Source organism: Cervus elaphus, chromosome 8 (genome assembly GCF_910594005.1).
Source record: "Cervus elaphus chromosome 8, mCerEla1.1, whole genome shotgun sequence".
In the NCBI taxonomy this organism is placed as follows: domain Eukaryota; kingdom Metazoa; phylum Chordata; class Mammalia; order Artiodactyla; family Cervidae; genus Cervus; species Cervus elaphus.
Window position 1 is genome coordinate 47,315,199 of NC_057822.1, and position 14,767 is coordinate 47,329,965.

At 37.6% G+C, this 14,767-nt stretch overlaps 1 protein-coding gene across 2 annotated transcripts in view; it reads right to left on the bottom strand.

The window, feature by feature from the left end:
• Window positions 1-14,767, bottom strand: part of PLCL1 (phospholipase C like 1 (inactive)) — a 351,515-nt gene that overhangs the window by 67,136 nt on the left and 269,612 nt on the right. For both annotated transcript variants that reach the window (XM_043910477.1, XM_043910478.1), the window contains 2 exons: window positions 6,757-9,231; window positions 3,918-4,121 (listed from right to left, as the gene is read on the bottom strand). In XM_043910477.1, coding sequence (XP_043766412.1) covers window positions 3,918-4,121; window positions 6,757-9,231 — 2,679 coding nt within the window. The remainder of the gene's footprint in view (window positions 1-3,917; window positions 4,122-6,756; window positions 9,232-14,767) is intronic.

Sequence of the window (14,767 nt, forward strand, 5' to 3'; positions counted from 1 at the left end):
GTTTCAGCTTCAGCATCAGTCCTTCCAATGAACACCCAGGACTGATCTCCTTCAGGATGGACTGGTTGGATCTCCTTGCAGTCCAAGGGACTCTCAAGAGTCTTCTCCAACACCACACTTCAAAAGCATCAATTTTTCGGTACTCAGCTTTCTTCACAGTCCAACTCTCACATCCATACATGACCACTGGAAAAACCATAGCCTTGACCAGACGGACCTTTGGCAAAGTAATGTCTCTGCTTTTTAATATGCTGTCTAGGTTGGTCATAACTTTTCTTCCAAGGAGTAAGCGTCTTTTAATTTCATGGCTGCAATCACCATCTGCAGTGATTTTGGAACCCAAAAAAATAAAGTCTGACACTGTTTCCACTGTCTCCCCATCTATTTCCCATGAAGTGATGGGACCAGATGCCATGATCTTACATACAAATACAATTTAAATATAATGTATATAATTTTTGCAACCAGACTCTCTCACAAAACAAACTATGAGGAATCCTTCACATCATCAAATATTCTTCTAACACAATTTTAATGGTGTTAAGGAAATCCATAATATGGCTTACTATATTTAATTTATCCCTCTGAAGTTAAGTGAAAACCTCTCAATTGTGTCCAACTCTTTGCGACTCCATGGACTATATGGTCCATAGAATTCTCCAGGCCAGAATATTGGAGTGGGTAGCCTTTTCCTTCTCCAGGGTATCTTCCCTACCCAGGGACTGAACCCAGGTCTCCCTCATTGCAGGCAGATTCCACTTATCCTTCTATGTTGACATTATTAACCACAAATGTTTATGTACACATCTATTGGCTTAGAGTAAATCCCTGGATATGAAATACATGGATCAAATAGGATAATCATTTTAAATTATATTGCCAAATCCCCCCCCAAATTTACCAATTTATTTTCCCACTAGTGGTAGATGGATGATAGTATTTATGTACTTAGGAGGTACTATTTTAAAAGTTACCAATTTGATGGAGAGGGGAAGTATCTTATTACATTTCTTTAATATATTAAATTTAAAACTTATTTTAAGGTTAAACATGTTTTGGGGGCTTCAGGAGAATGCCATGGACGGAGGAGCCTGGAGGGCTACAGTCCATGGGGTCACTAGGAGTCAGACACGACTAAGTGAATTCACTCTCACTTTTCACTTTCATGCATTGGAGAAGGAAATGGCAACGCACTCCAGTGTTCTTGCCTAGAGAATCCCAGGGATTGGGGAGCCTGGTGGGCTGCCATCTATGGGGTCGCACAGAGTCGGACACGACTGAAGCGACTCAGCAGCAGCAGCAGGTGGCACTAGTGGTAATGAACCTGCCTGCCAATGCAGGAGACATAAGAGGTTCAGTTCAATCCCTGGTGGGGAGATCCCCTGGAGGAGGACATGGCAACCCACTCCAGTATTCTCGCCTGGAGAATCCCCATAGACAGAGGAGCCTGGTGGGCTGAAGTCCATAAGGTCGCAAAGAGTTGGACACAACTTAGCACACAGCACAGCATGTTTTTAAATTTTCATTATTTTTGAGGGAGAGGAGATACATAAATTGCCTGTTCACCTCTGAGGCAAAGACCACTTGTTGTCCCCTAACATCCATTCTCTATTTTTTAGTAACTGAAGAAATGATTTTTTTTCCATTTATTTTTATTAGTTGGAGGCTAATTACTTTACAATATTGTAGTGGTTTTTGCCATACATTGACATGAATCAGCCATGGATTTACAAGTATTCCCCATCCCGATCCCTCCTCCCACCTCCCTCTCCACCCGATTCCTCTGAGTCTTCCCAGTGCACCAGGCCCAAGCACTTGTCTCATGCATCCAGCCTGGGCTGGTGATCTGTTTCACCCTTGATAATATACATGTTTCGATCCTGTTCTCTCGAAACATCCCACCCTCGCCTTCTCCCACAGAGTCCAAAATTCTGTTCTGTACATCTGTGTCTCTTTTTCTGTTTTGCATATAGGGTTATTGTTACCATCTTTCTAAATTCCATATATATGCGTTAGTATACTGTACTGGTCTTTATCTTTTTGGCTTACTTCACTCTGTATAATGGGCTTCAGTTTCATCCATCTCATTAGAACTGATTCAAATGAATTTTTTTAATGGCTGAGTAATATTCCATGGTGTATATGTCCCACAGCTTCCTTATCCATTCGTCTGCTGATGGGCATCTAGGTTGCTTCCATGTCCTGGCTATTATAAACAGTGCTGCGATGAACATTGGGGTGCACGTGTCTCTTTCAGATCTGGTTTCCTCGGTGTGTATGCCCAGAAGTGGGATTGCTGGGTCATATGGCAGTTCTATTTCCAGTTTTTTAAGAAATCTCCACACTGTTCTCCATAGTGGCTGTACTAGTTTGCATTCCCACCAACAGTGTAAGAGGGTTCCCTTTTCTCCACACCCTCTCCAGCATTTATTGCTTGTAGACTTTTGGATAGCAGCCATCCTGACTGGCGTGTAATGGTACCTCATTGTGGTTTTGATTTGCATAAGAAATGATTTTTAGTTGAGCTCACAGCCCTTTAAAACAAAGATATTTCTGGGCTTCCCTCATGGCTCACTGGTAAAACATCCCCTGACAATTCAGGAGACATGGGGTCCAATCCCTGATTGAAGAAGATCCCACATGCTGCAGAGCAGCTGAGCCCAAGCACCAGACCTATTGAGCCTGTGTTCTAGAGCCGAGGAGCCGCAACAACTGAAGCCCGTGCGCCCTAGGACCCGTGCTGGGCAGCAAGAGAAGCCATCACAGTGAGAGGCCTGCATGCTGCAACTCGAGAGTAGCCCCCTGCACACTGCAACTAGAGAAAAGCCCCCTGCAATGAAGACCCAGTATAGTCATAAATAAATGAATTAAATAATTTTTTTAAACTTAAAAATACACAAAATAAAGATATTCCCCATTCTCATTTGCACGTATACGTGTCTATGTGTCAACTCCAGGTTGATGAAATAAAATGTGATGTACATTTTTTCAGAGACATGTCCTTAAAGGGAAAGAATAGTGCCCTCTTTTTCCTCTTCGTCATTCCTGATGGTTGGAATGCAGATATTGTGGCTGGAGCTTCAACAGCCATTTTGGACCCTGAGGGTCTAGAGATGGTGGAACAGAAAACTAGAGGGAGAGCCTAAGTTCCTAAGAATTTTATAGAAGTGTCACCATGAATGGCTGTGAGATTTTTATGTGAGAGACTGTATTTTTAAAGCATGGTTGGTTTGCACTTTTAGTTTTGAGAAGCTGAACTTAACCCTGACTGGTACAAGGTTTTTTTTTTCTTGTTTCTTTTTCTTATTGATTTTTAAATGCTTTTTCTATTTTAAGATTATTTACACTTTATCTGGTGCACATGTCACAAATTTTTCCAATTCTTCATCTGGTCTTAATTTTATTATGGAATTAGGACTTGCAAAAATATTATTATTCTTAAGTTTACTTGATATTTAAATTCCATTATATATTCAGAAAAATCAGATAACAGTATTAGCCTAGAAATATAAATTCCAGAGAATTATTTTGTCTCAACCATCATAAGACAGTACTGAGGCATAATTTTACTTCCTCTAGGCATGTGATTAAATAGTTATATTGCAGGCTAAAGTTATTTAGATAATGAGAAATTGTATATACTTTTGAGGTCTTAGTCAAAATTTATTCTTTGCTATTCTAGAGCATAGAGCAGAGATTTTCCAGTTTTAACGTGTGGAGCTCTGGGTTCAAAGCATCGTCTCAGAGGTCTCCACTGGGGCTTAGGTGGAGCTGAGGGGGCCAGTTCTGCCTGGCACCCCCAGTCAAGGATTTTAAAGGCAGTCGCTCTGTGTTATTTACTGAAGTTTCATAAAAGAGGCCCTGCAATATGATTTCCTCCCACACAGACAAGAAACAAGAGAGTAACAATTTCCTACCAGATCATAAGCAGCTAGCATCTTTTTCTGCATATCTGGGATTGCCCCCAGAGGCTCCAGATAAGGAAAGCTGTCTTTCATCACAAGAGAGACGGAGGGAGTATTATCACTGGTGATGAGCCGAGAAGACAGGGTCAACAGGCACTGCTTCAGACTCGCAATTGGCGGAAGTCCACACAATTCCTTAACAGACACTATGGCATTCTGTGTGGCAGAAAACAGAGAATTACACTTCTGACCATAGGACACCACCCTGAGCACTTCCAGTACACGAAAGTACATTCATTAGAAGCATACCCTTAAATACACATGTAATTTGAAGCAAACTGGATTATAACCAACCCCAAATACTATAATATACATGGAGATAACACGCAGAGCTAATTCACAATTTCATTTCATCTTTCCCAGCTTTTAACAACTGCTACAAATATGCCACAAAGCAAAGGAGGTTATGACCTAAAGTTACACAGTACTTTTCAAAGCAGGGCTTTGGAAGATTCTGGAATATCTGAAATATTCTGGACAATGCATACAAGTTAACATTGACTGATCATGAATATATTATTAAATCTGTATCATGATGATCATAAAAGCACATCACTGATTGTACACTGGAGTGCATCTCCTTTGAGATTTTTCCCACAAGGTAGCAGGCTGCTATTGCTCATCACCCTCTTTTCACATAACCGTCAATGGTACCCCTCTGTCACTCCATCAGAAATGCACCTGACAGACGTGCATAAAACACATTCTATGAAAAGCTACACTTGTCCATGTGACAGGCATTTAAAAGAATATTTGAAATAGCAATTATGCCTATTAACAATGAACAATACCTAACCTAGCAAGCCTCATGAATTTAGTGACAATGATGGCATTCATTTTTATACTAATTAGGCTCTAAATAATCCTTTATGTTGAAATGAGATGTTATGCTAACAGAAAAAACTTTATCCATAGCCAAATCTCCTTAATATGTATTTTAAATATATAATACATGCAAAGGATATATTTCAAGAACTATATGGAACTGTATAAAATCTACTTCGAATATATAAAGTTAAGTGTAGAAATGACTTATAACTAATCTAACACAGGGGTTTGTAATGGTTGCAGAATTATGTCAGAAAAAGCCAGATAGAGAATGTTAATATTTGGAACTTATTTTTATAATAATGGTTAAGGCAACCCACTGCCAATCATACGTTTACAATCTAAGTATTTGTATGTAACGTAGTATTTTCCATTATGGCAATTTTAAATTGATCTTAAGCCCGTTCCAGAATTTCTCTGTGAAATAATGTAAAAGTAAAGTTTCACCAAGTCATGGTGTGCTGTTCCACATTAGGTGACTGAGAATCTTGAGTGATTATTGGGTTTTGGTGGTGGCTAATTCTGTATTTAAAGCTCAACATTCCCATTTATTAAATGAAATATTGGGGAAATTGCTTAACCTCTTCAAGCTTGTTTTCTATTTTGAATGTAGGGATTTTGGGTGGTTACTATAAAAATGTTAACTAAAGGATCAAATAAAGCGCATTGAAAAACATTCCTCTCCTTTTTCATTCTCATACATAGATTGCTGCCACTTCTGCCAAACAAGACCTCCTTGCGCCTTGTAGGAACTTACTAAGCATTTGTTGTTTGATTGTTTCTCAGTAACATGAGCCTAGATTACGTATGCTAAACAGCATTAAAGAAAAAGTTTTCAGCCTTCTCTGATTATAAGTATTAATGAAGGCAAGAAAACTGAATTGAATTCCTACATGCTAAGACTGGGTCATTTACATTCACTCTCATTTAATTCTCATAATAATCCTATGATGTAATTATTACTATTTTTCTTATCTTATAAGGAGAAAACTCAAAAATCACACAGTGATAGAGTTTAATTCAGAATCCATGTCCTTTCAATTGAAGCACAACACTGAGATGACTAAATAGTTTTCAACAAGTTCAAGTGCTGAATTTTGTTTATTAGTTCTTTGCTTGTTTCATGGAAGATAATTTATTATTATTATACACTTAAACAACTAAAAAATAATCTAACAGGCATCACATGTTTTATATGACTTTAAATACCCTTCTGTGTTCTTATCTGTAAATATTTTTATATATACTTACAATTAGCATGCATGTGTCTGTATATATAAAATTTTGTATATTACATGCACATATACTATTTTATATTCTTTTTTTCATTGTTTCAAATACATATTCCCATCTATCAACTTACTGTGTACTAAGGACATTTAGTGGATATATAAAACATTTTGCTACATTGCTCTATTAGTTGGTTTAGTTCAAACCAGATTTAACAAAGCATTCACAATTAGAAACATAAAATATATCTGTTTTACAGAGTTACAAACGTAGGGAAAAAACTTAAGGTTATAGGGTGGAGTAAGGGGGGAGAGCTAAATTGGAAGATTGGAATTGACTACATATTACTATATATAAAATAGATAACTAATAAGGACCTACTGAATAGCACAGGGAACTCTACTCATTACACTTTGATGGCCTATATACGAAAAGGATCTAAAAAAGAATAGATTATACATATATTTATATGTATATATAAATTCACTTTGCTATACATCTGAATCTAAAACAACATTGTAAATTAACTATACTCCAAGAAAAGTTTTTTTTAAGTATATGTTTTATCACAGGCAATACTGAAGCTAATTCAGCAGTACATGGGTTTATACATCCTCTGTGATAATTTTTTGAGGAATCAGATCATGAGCAAAAACACAACGTTCGACGTTCACTGGTGAGAGAAAGATCAGAAGAAGGAGGGGAGGGAAGAACAGGATGGGCCGTTTCCTACCTGCATATTTTCTCTCATATCTACGGCTTCTCGTAAGGGATGAGCTGCTATCTTAAAGATGTCATCTATGGTTTTAAGACCAACATTCCTGAGCATGGTACACTCCCGAACCTTCTTCCCCATCCTGACTGAAAGGCTGCGCTTCTGTGGCTTTCCTCCTCCACTTCTATTAGTTATTGCTATGTGGACAAAAAGGGTTACATGCTCCATGATGTCACCCACAAAGGAACGGAGGGGAACATGCCGATATCCAGGCTGCAGGCATTCAAACGGTATTGTATATTGCCCTATAAACTCATCCCCAATGTAGTCATCATCCAGAACCACAAAACGGATCATGGCCAGTTCAGGCAGGTTCACTTGAAACTCAAATGTCTCATCAAAAATAGGATTATCACTGTTTTGTTGAACAGTTTTAGTTCTTTGTTCTGAACAGTCCGCTGGAATTCCATGTATCTCTATACACACATAGGGATCTATGACATCCCCTTTGGCACAAGCTCCCTTGGGCTTTGGGAAGTTCTGACCACTGATAATCTTAATATGAAGCACTAGAGGAGACACCCCAGGTACAATGCCCTTTGTGTTTGCACTGAAGTAAGAAACTTCATCTCGCATGATAGACGGCCTTAGAACATAGCCACAGCCTCCATTCTGAAGAAACCAGCCTGTGTGGAGGTCCATCATCGGACCTGGAGTCTGAAAATTCATTGCCACAATCTGACAGCCACAATTCCAAAAGTCCTGTGGATTCAAGTTACTGGAATCAATTCTCATGGCGCTGGGATAGATTCGTGATAAGAACTTCTTATTATAATTTACAAAATCCTCTGGGTATTCATTTGCAATTCGGCTGGCCTCTGTTTCACTAAATGAACAAATTTCCCAATAGTTTTGGCTTTTCATAGATAATTCAAAATCCCTATACTGAACAGATTTACAGATAGATACCAAGTCAGAGAGCTCCCTACACAGCAAGATCTGTTTCTGCTCACCATTGTAGTCTACTGACATCCTTCGAGACATTTCGGCTTCTTCATCTTCATCTGTAACTTCTCCTTCTAAAACATCTGTATCAGAAGGCAATTTCTTTCCTTTCACAATGATCATTCTTTTTAATTTTTCTGGTGATGGGAGGTAGGATTCTGACAGCAAAGGTGCTTCAGTATAGAGTTTACTGCCAAAGACCTTTTTCATCTGTTGGACCATTACCTTCTGCTGTGGTAGGGAGCAGTGATTCCCCAAGCAAAGAATGAGTGGGTATTCAGAAGCCACGAAGGCAAATTTATTTATCACCTCTATGACACTTCGAAAGGAAAGGTGTGTTGTCGTGTTGTTTCGGTTACAAAGGATTGGTTCGTTGTCTGAGCCATCATTTACATCAAGCTCAATGCTGCGACAGCCCATTTTCAAAGCTCTAACATACCCGTTAATATCAGCTGGCCCCCTATACTGGTCTTCAATGAGATAGGTATTGTGAGAGGCATTGATGTAATAGTGAGATAAAGGCTGGGTCATGTCTTGGGCAACCTTATTCTGTTCAGGATCAAAAATGTTACATTCTGGTGACAACAAATACTGGGTAAAGCCGTCAATTGCAAGAAACCCTTTCTGACGTCCTTCTTCGGAAAGTTCGTATCTTCGAATAATGTCTAAGCACATGTCCTCAGTGATATGGGTGACTCCTTGCTCAGCTTCCAAAAAAAGCATGAGATCATTGGCATCCAAATATTCTTTGTTTTTTGATATCTGCACAAGTAAGAAATACACTTCCGGCCTGGTGCAAAGTTCACAAAAAGCTTCACAAAACTCCTCTTCTGTCACTCGAGTTGTCAGTTTTTCTTTGCTCTTCTGGATTTCTTTAAACTTTAGCCTAATCTTGGACTCCTTCAGGGTAGGGTTGAGTTGTTTTATTAACTCTACAGAGGTGTCTTCCAACATAATCCCATTCCCATCAACATCTGCTGCTTCAAACACTGTCTTCAACCACATGAACCTTGGTGTGTTCTGGTTGCCCTCCATAAAATCGAGGGGTTGCTTACTTCGAGAAACCAGATACCGCAACCCTGACACCCAGATGTTTGCTACGTCCGCTGAATTGGCCACCAAGTCCAGAGACTCGTAGTTTTCCCCGTGGAGTATGGAAAAGGCAGAATCCTCACAAATCTGGTCAGCAAGGCCATTGTTTCTAAATGTTTCCGTGTTCTTCCCCAGTCGGATCTCTTTTATTGCAGCAATATCAAGCTTAGCTTTCTCGAGGTCTTTCTTGGAAGGTTCCCAGCGAAGAGCCTGCAGGTCTGTGTCCAGAGTGAAGAACCGGTTGTAAATGCGAGAATTCGGCCGAACTTTCTTCAGCTCACAGCCCGCCTGCATGAAGCTGATGCAGTCGCTCGCGCTGCTGATTTTCTTCTCCGACGGCATGCTGCTGAAAGACACGGTTTTCTTCCTTCCACCACATTTCTGGTTTGCAGGATCCTGTAAAACAATTTGAAAATAATGAATCAATTTACTTTACAAAATAAACAACTTCGGTAACACTCTATGAACTTCTCAGATTCCATTCAGATATTTTGATTATTTGGACAAAAGCTAGCCTAAACTTTACTTTTGTATTGTTTCAGAAAGAAGAAATTGTCCCCAAAACTGAGATTATTAGGTTCAGGAAAAACCAATTTTTTCAATGTGTGTTCTCTGAAATGAAATTAACTACAAATCACTCTTATTTGTTTGTTAAAGCAGATTTCCTAAGATCCTCTACCCTTTGGTACTTAAATAACCTTGCTCAGTCCCTATAGATAAATGAAACAAATAAAGCTGAATTTCTTTAAAAAGTTGTCTTCATTTACAGATTGTTACAGTTTAATTTTTATACTTAAAATTAGCTCAAATAAAAAATATTTTACCTTACCATACATTACATCAAAAAGTCCTTACAATATAGCTTAACAAAAAAAAAAAAAAATCACCTTTTTTCCTTAAACTATTTTGAAGAATAAAGGCATCTTGAAAGTCAGATTCAGAACTAACAGTAAACAATAACTCTCACTTGAGCAAACTTTCAATTTAAATGAATATTCAGTTCAGTTCAGTTCAGTCGCTCAGTCGTGTCCAACTCTCTGCGACCCCCATGACCACAGCACACCAGGCCTCCCTGTCCATCACCAACTCCCAGAGTCCATCCACATCCATCGAGTCGATGATGCCATCCAACCATCTCATCCTCTGTCACATATCATTTGTTGTACACCAGAAACTAAGACATTATAAATCAACTATACTTCAAAAAGAAAATAAAAATAAATGAACATTACGAGATTCAGACCTACATTTCAGTATAAGGCTATTAACAGACACTGCTTAGAACCAAACAGAAATATTAATGACTTCACTAATTTTTGAGGTTCTTCTGTTCAGACCCAAAGACTCAAATTAATAATGCTCCCAATCACATTATCAACTCAGATAATTCTCCCAGGGAAAAATTTCCCAAAAGGACCTTAGTGCATGTTGATAATAGCCAATTTTATAAAGCATATCAAAGAGGCAGTGACGTATAGACAGCCAAAGGCATGGTCCTCAGGGCAAAAATGACTAGTCTCCAGTTAGTTTTATTCCATTCACTAGTGACCTTGGGTAAGTGACTTAGCCTCTCTGAATCTTAATTTCTGCTTTTAAGTAGGAACTAATAAACATTAAGTATGATAGAGCATTATTATAAGACTCAAAAGAGAAGATGTTCATGAATATTTTTTGTAAGGTTAACTTTTTGAAGGGAGAGGAACACTTCCTCACATATCTGGTCTCTGTAGGACTGTCAGTAGGCACCGACCAGGATATTGGTAGTTATCCGGAAGTTGATTCACTCCTGACCTATGAGCATTTAAAACAAATCTTCAAAGATAAAATGAAAATGTTTAAAAACAGCCATATGATATTACTATTTTAAACACTGAAAAGTGTAGCCAAAGTAGTCTAGGCTGTTTCCTTCACTGGCATTCTTTCAAACATGATAAACTCTCTCCTCTAGGATCTCTTTTAACTGCAGTTTTGCCTGTAAGAGTCTCCCTATCTTGTGATTCAGAAAAAGGCAGGATGGTTTATTATAAAATGGACTAAAACTTTGCCTGGAAAAAAGGAAATAGAATTTGCTTTAGTTATGGGATGTTGGGAGGATGATTCATTAACTCAAATATATATCTGATCTTTAAGTGACAAAGATATAAATTAGTCAATTTAGGTTAGAGGATATTGTCTCTTGGTGCTCTGGCATTTAAAAACTTACTCCTATTTTTCTATAGAGTTGTTATTTTTTATTACCCGACAGTGGTCAATTTCCTCATTTTTATGTTAAAAAACAACCATAAATTTTCAGCTGCTTATACACAGATGCACTATTAAAACACATTTGAACACATTTAAATTTGTCACAGCCCACATGCTCAGAAAATCAGATGTCTGTATTTTCCCTCACTTTCAAGGCAGGAGCCTAATGGTACTGCTGAGATGGGATTAATCTACCAAGTAAAATACTGAGAGAAGCTGTGAATTGTGATGGTAAATTAAACTGTGCCTCAGTTTTCAAAACTACTATTTCACTAGACTTTTAAGTAATGAGAGATTTCACATTAAAAATTATTTTTGTATAAGCATATCATGTTCCAAATAAGATGATTGTCAACAGAGTTATAAAACCTATAACAGTTTCTAACAAAGCCTAAATGGGAAATCAGTGTTCCTCTGAATGTACATCTATAGTTCCTGTACCCTATATGTGGTATTATACCATCCTTCCCAACAGTCTAAGCACCACTCTTGACTTCAGCCACTATTTGTTTATGAGAACAAAACTACTGCTATCAGAAAAGCTTTCTCTTACAAGGCTCTCTTCTTTATGGTGATATCTTCTTATATCAAAATTTTCTCTCCTAGGAAGGTAAGTCTTCAAGAAATAAATGTTTTATATCTACCCTACAAAAGAATCCATCTGCCTCATAATGCTTGTTTCTTGCCTTGACCTGTAACTTTTGCATAATTATAAAACTTAACCTAAAATGGCTTACAACTTAGAACTAATGGAAAAGATACGATCTTAGGTTGTCATCTTACAAAGGACAAAATGCAAAGTTATTACAAGCCTCCAAATGAGCAAATAAATACATTTATATATATAACATATATTACACAAAAGAATAAATTATTTATAGCTCTTTAAATGTGTTTTATTATACTGAAATGGGGGGGAAATGTTTAAATAAATCGAATTAATAAACCTGTTTCCATAAGTTCCCATTGGCATTTGCTCTCTGAATCCAATAAGGCCAGATATGCTGCAAGTTCCTTAATAAAACTCAGCAAACAAAATCATTTTTCATCAGAACACACTGATAAGCCCCATAGAGAACTTTGCTTATTTAACCTAAGCACAGTTTTGGGTCTCAATAATGAATTATTTCAATATAATAATTTTTAAAAAGTATACTAAAGCAGTACAAAAAATGTGAATGCACACAATGCCATAGAACTGTACATTTTAAAATGGTAAACTTTATGTTATGTTTATTTTATCACAAGAAAAGAGCATATTGAAGCACTGTACAAAAATTTAAGAGTAAAGGAAAATACCCATGTTTTCCTACCTCTGACCTAACAAGTATATTTAAGCAACTAATTGTAATGCAATATATTCTTTCCATTTTTTTCTTTTTTTGGTAAGCTGTTATTAAGAGAATGATGATTCTTCATCAAAATAAAACAAATTTACAAAAACTTTAAGAATAGCAATCAAAACACCAGTGTCAAACTGTGATTAGAATCTTGTTTCATAATACAGAAATTCAGCTACATAAATGCAGATACACTAAAGTGACATTCACTTTTCTTTTTTAGTAAAAGAGGGGGGAAACATTTATTTCTGAGTAGTTCTCCTAAGAAAGTCTCCAAATAAAAATTTAATAGACTATAACTAAAAGACAAAGAAAAATATAGGCACATAAATCTTATTTTCACCATAGGAAGCCTATCTTGTTCTTATAGATAACCTATGAACTATAATCCCATACTAATGATATTCATCCCAGTTTTATGAACTTCGAAAGAAAATTCAGAAAAGGTTTAGTTGATACATGAAACCTTCAAGGGATTATAGACAATATAATCTAGGACCCAAATGAGCCCCAAGAAGGACGCTGGTCCCATTCTTCATTCATTCAGTCATTCAACAAACAATCCTTCATGCTATAGATTAGCACATTTAAGAGTTTTTTAGAGCAACTGATAAAGTCCCATTTTTATCTTACATAGATCACTTTAGATGTGCACTCAAAAGATTTGATACAGATGAAACTGAAGATGGGGCAGAAGGTGAGTACTACAGCATTAAAGGAAAGAGATGTGATGTCCTGAGGTAGATCACTAACAAAAGGAATGGAGGGAAGTGAGAAGTATTGAGAAACAGGAGGTAAAATAAGAAGTTCTTGACTCAATCTAGGATGACTCCTAGGTTTCTGGTTTGAATGAAAGGTGAGTGGAAATACTGCTAATAGATAGGAAATACAAGGAGAGGTAAAGTTGAAGAGGAAGTACGTTTACTTGGTGTTATGGTGGATTTCAGATGACCACAGGCCCCCTAGGTCAAGAGGCTGGGCAGAGGAGAAGATCCAAGGCAAAAAAAGCAAACAACAAAAGGCTAAGAGGTGAAAGAACCGGGAGCATGATTCTCACAGAAAAGCAAGTAACAGATTTGAAGGAGCAGGTCTGGAAAATAAGATGTTAAAATGGCTTACTGGATTCAGTCATTAAGATATTTACTGGTAACGTAATAAGAGAATGTTTCATGTTGTCTTCAAAATGGTGAGGATGGTGACGGGGTGACAACCAGACTATAACCTGAAAACAGTTGGAAGCAAAGAGTTCCAGGAAAGAAGAGCAGACACAAAGTTCCATCAGTGGGAAAGAGGGTCAGGATAACCATCGTATAATCAGTGAGGTGTAGTGTGGCCACAGATGAGAGTGAAAAAGCAGGCAGAGAGTGAGAGTAATAAGTCAAGAGAAGGCCACCCTCAAACTGCTGGTTTTATTGAATTATATCAGTGACAATTTTAGATATGGATTCCAAGTGTAGTGTGTGCATTAGATGTATATGTACTGTATGTAATGTGTACTTATATCTAGAGTGCCCTGTCCAACGGGCCTATGCCCAAATCCACAACCCTGCCTGGCAGTTAGGTAGTCTAGAAAAAAGCCCAGCCCCCTACACAAGGCCTAACTCTTCACACAGAACTCAAGGAGAGGCAAAGGTGGTGTCTGTTGCCTTCAAGTTTCAAATAAAGGAAGATTGCAACTGTAGAATCACGTCATTCTTTTCACATTAACATTTCCAAAGCTATTTTCTCACAGTAAACTCAAACTACTTAATGCAAAGTCACAAACAGGTGGCATCACTTCCTTATGGTGAGCACCCTGTGACCCACCTAATGTCACTGTGTCACAGTGAGGGCGGAGGTCCTGAGACTCACTGCTGAGAAGTGGGTGAAGTCTGACCCAAGCTCTGTGAACCACGGCTCAGCCTGGTGGGTCTCACTAAGCCTAGTTGGTAAAAGCTGAATTTTATTACCCGTTAAGAAAGTGTTCCTTCTCTACACCATCTTATAATTCAAGAGAATTAACTAAAGGCAATGCGAAGTTATGCATGCACATATCTATCACCAAATGAAGTTTCATGTCTGTATTTAACATTACATTTCATTTATAAAAGGTGATCCCTTTAACAAAATGCACTAAAGTCATCCCCTTTAAGAAAACTACTCCATTATGCACATGTGGTGGTGGCGTTAGGAAATTCACTGCGTTGTAGGAAGGCGGTGATCGTCTAAACATTTTTTTTATAATGACACATCTTAAGTGACTCTCCTAATCTGAAAGCAAAAATGTTGATTTTCTAAAAGCAAAGATGGAATAAAATGTAGAAACAGTCCATTTCAGAGTGGGTTCTTAGTAACTTTTATTTGTTTTG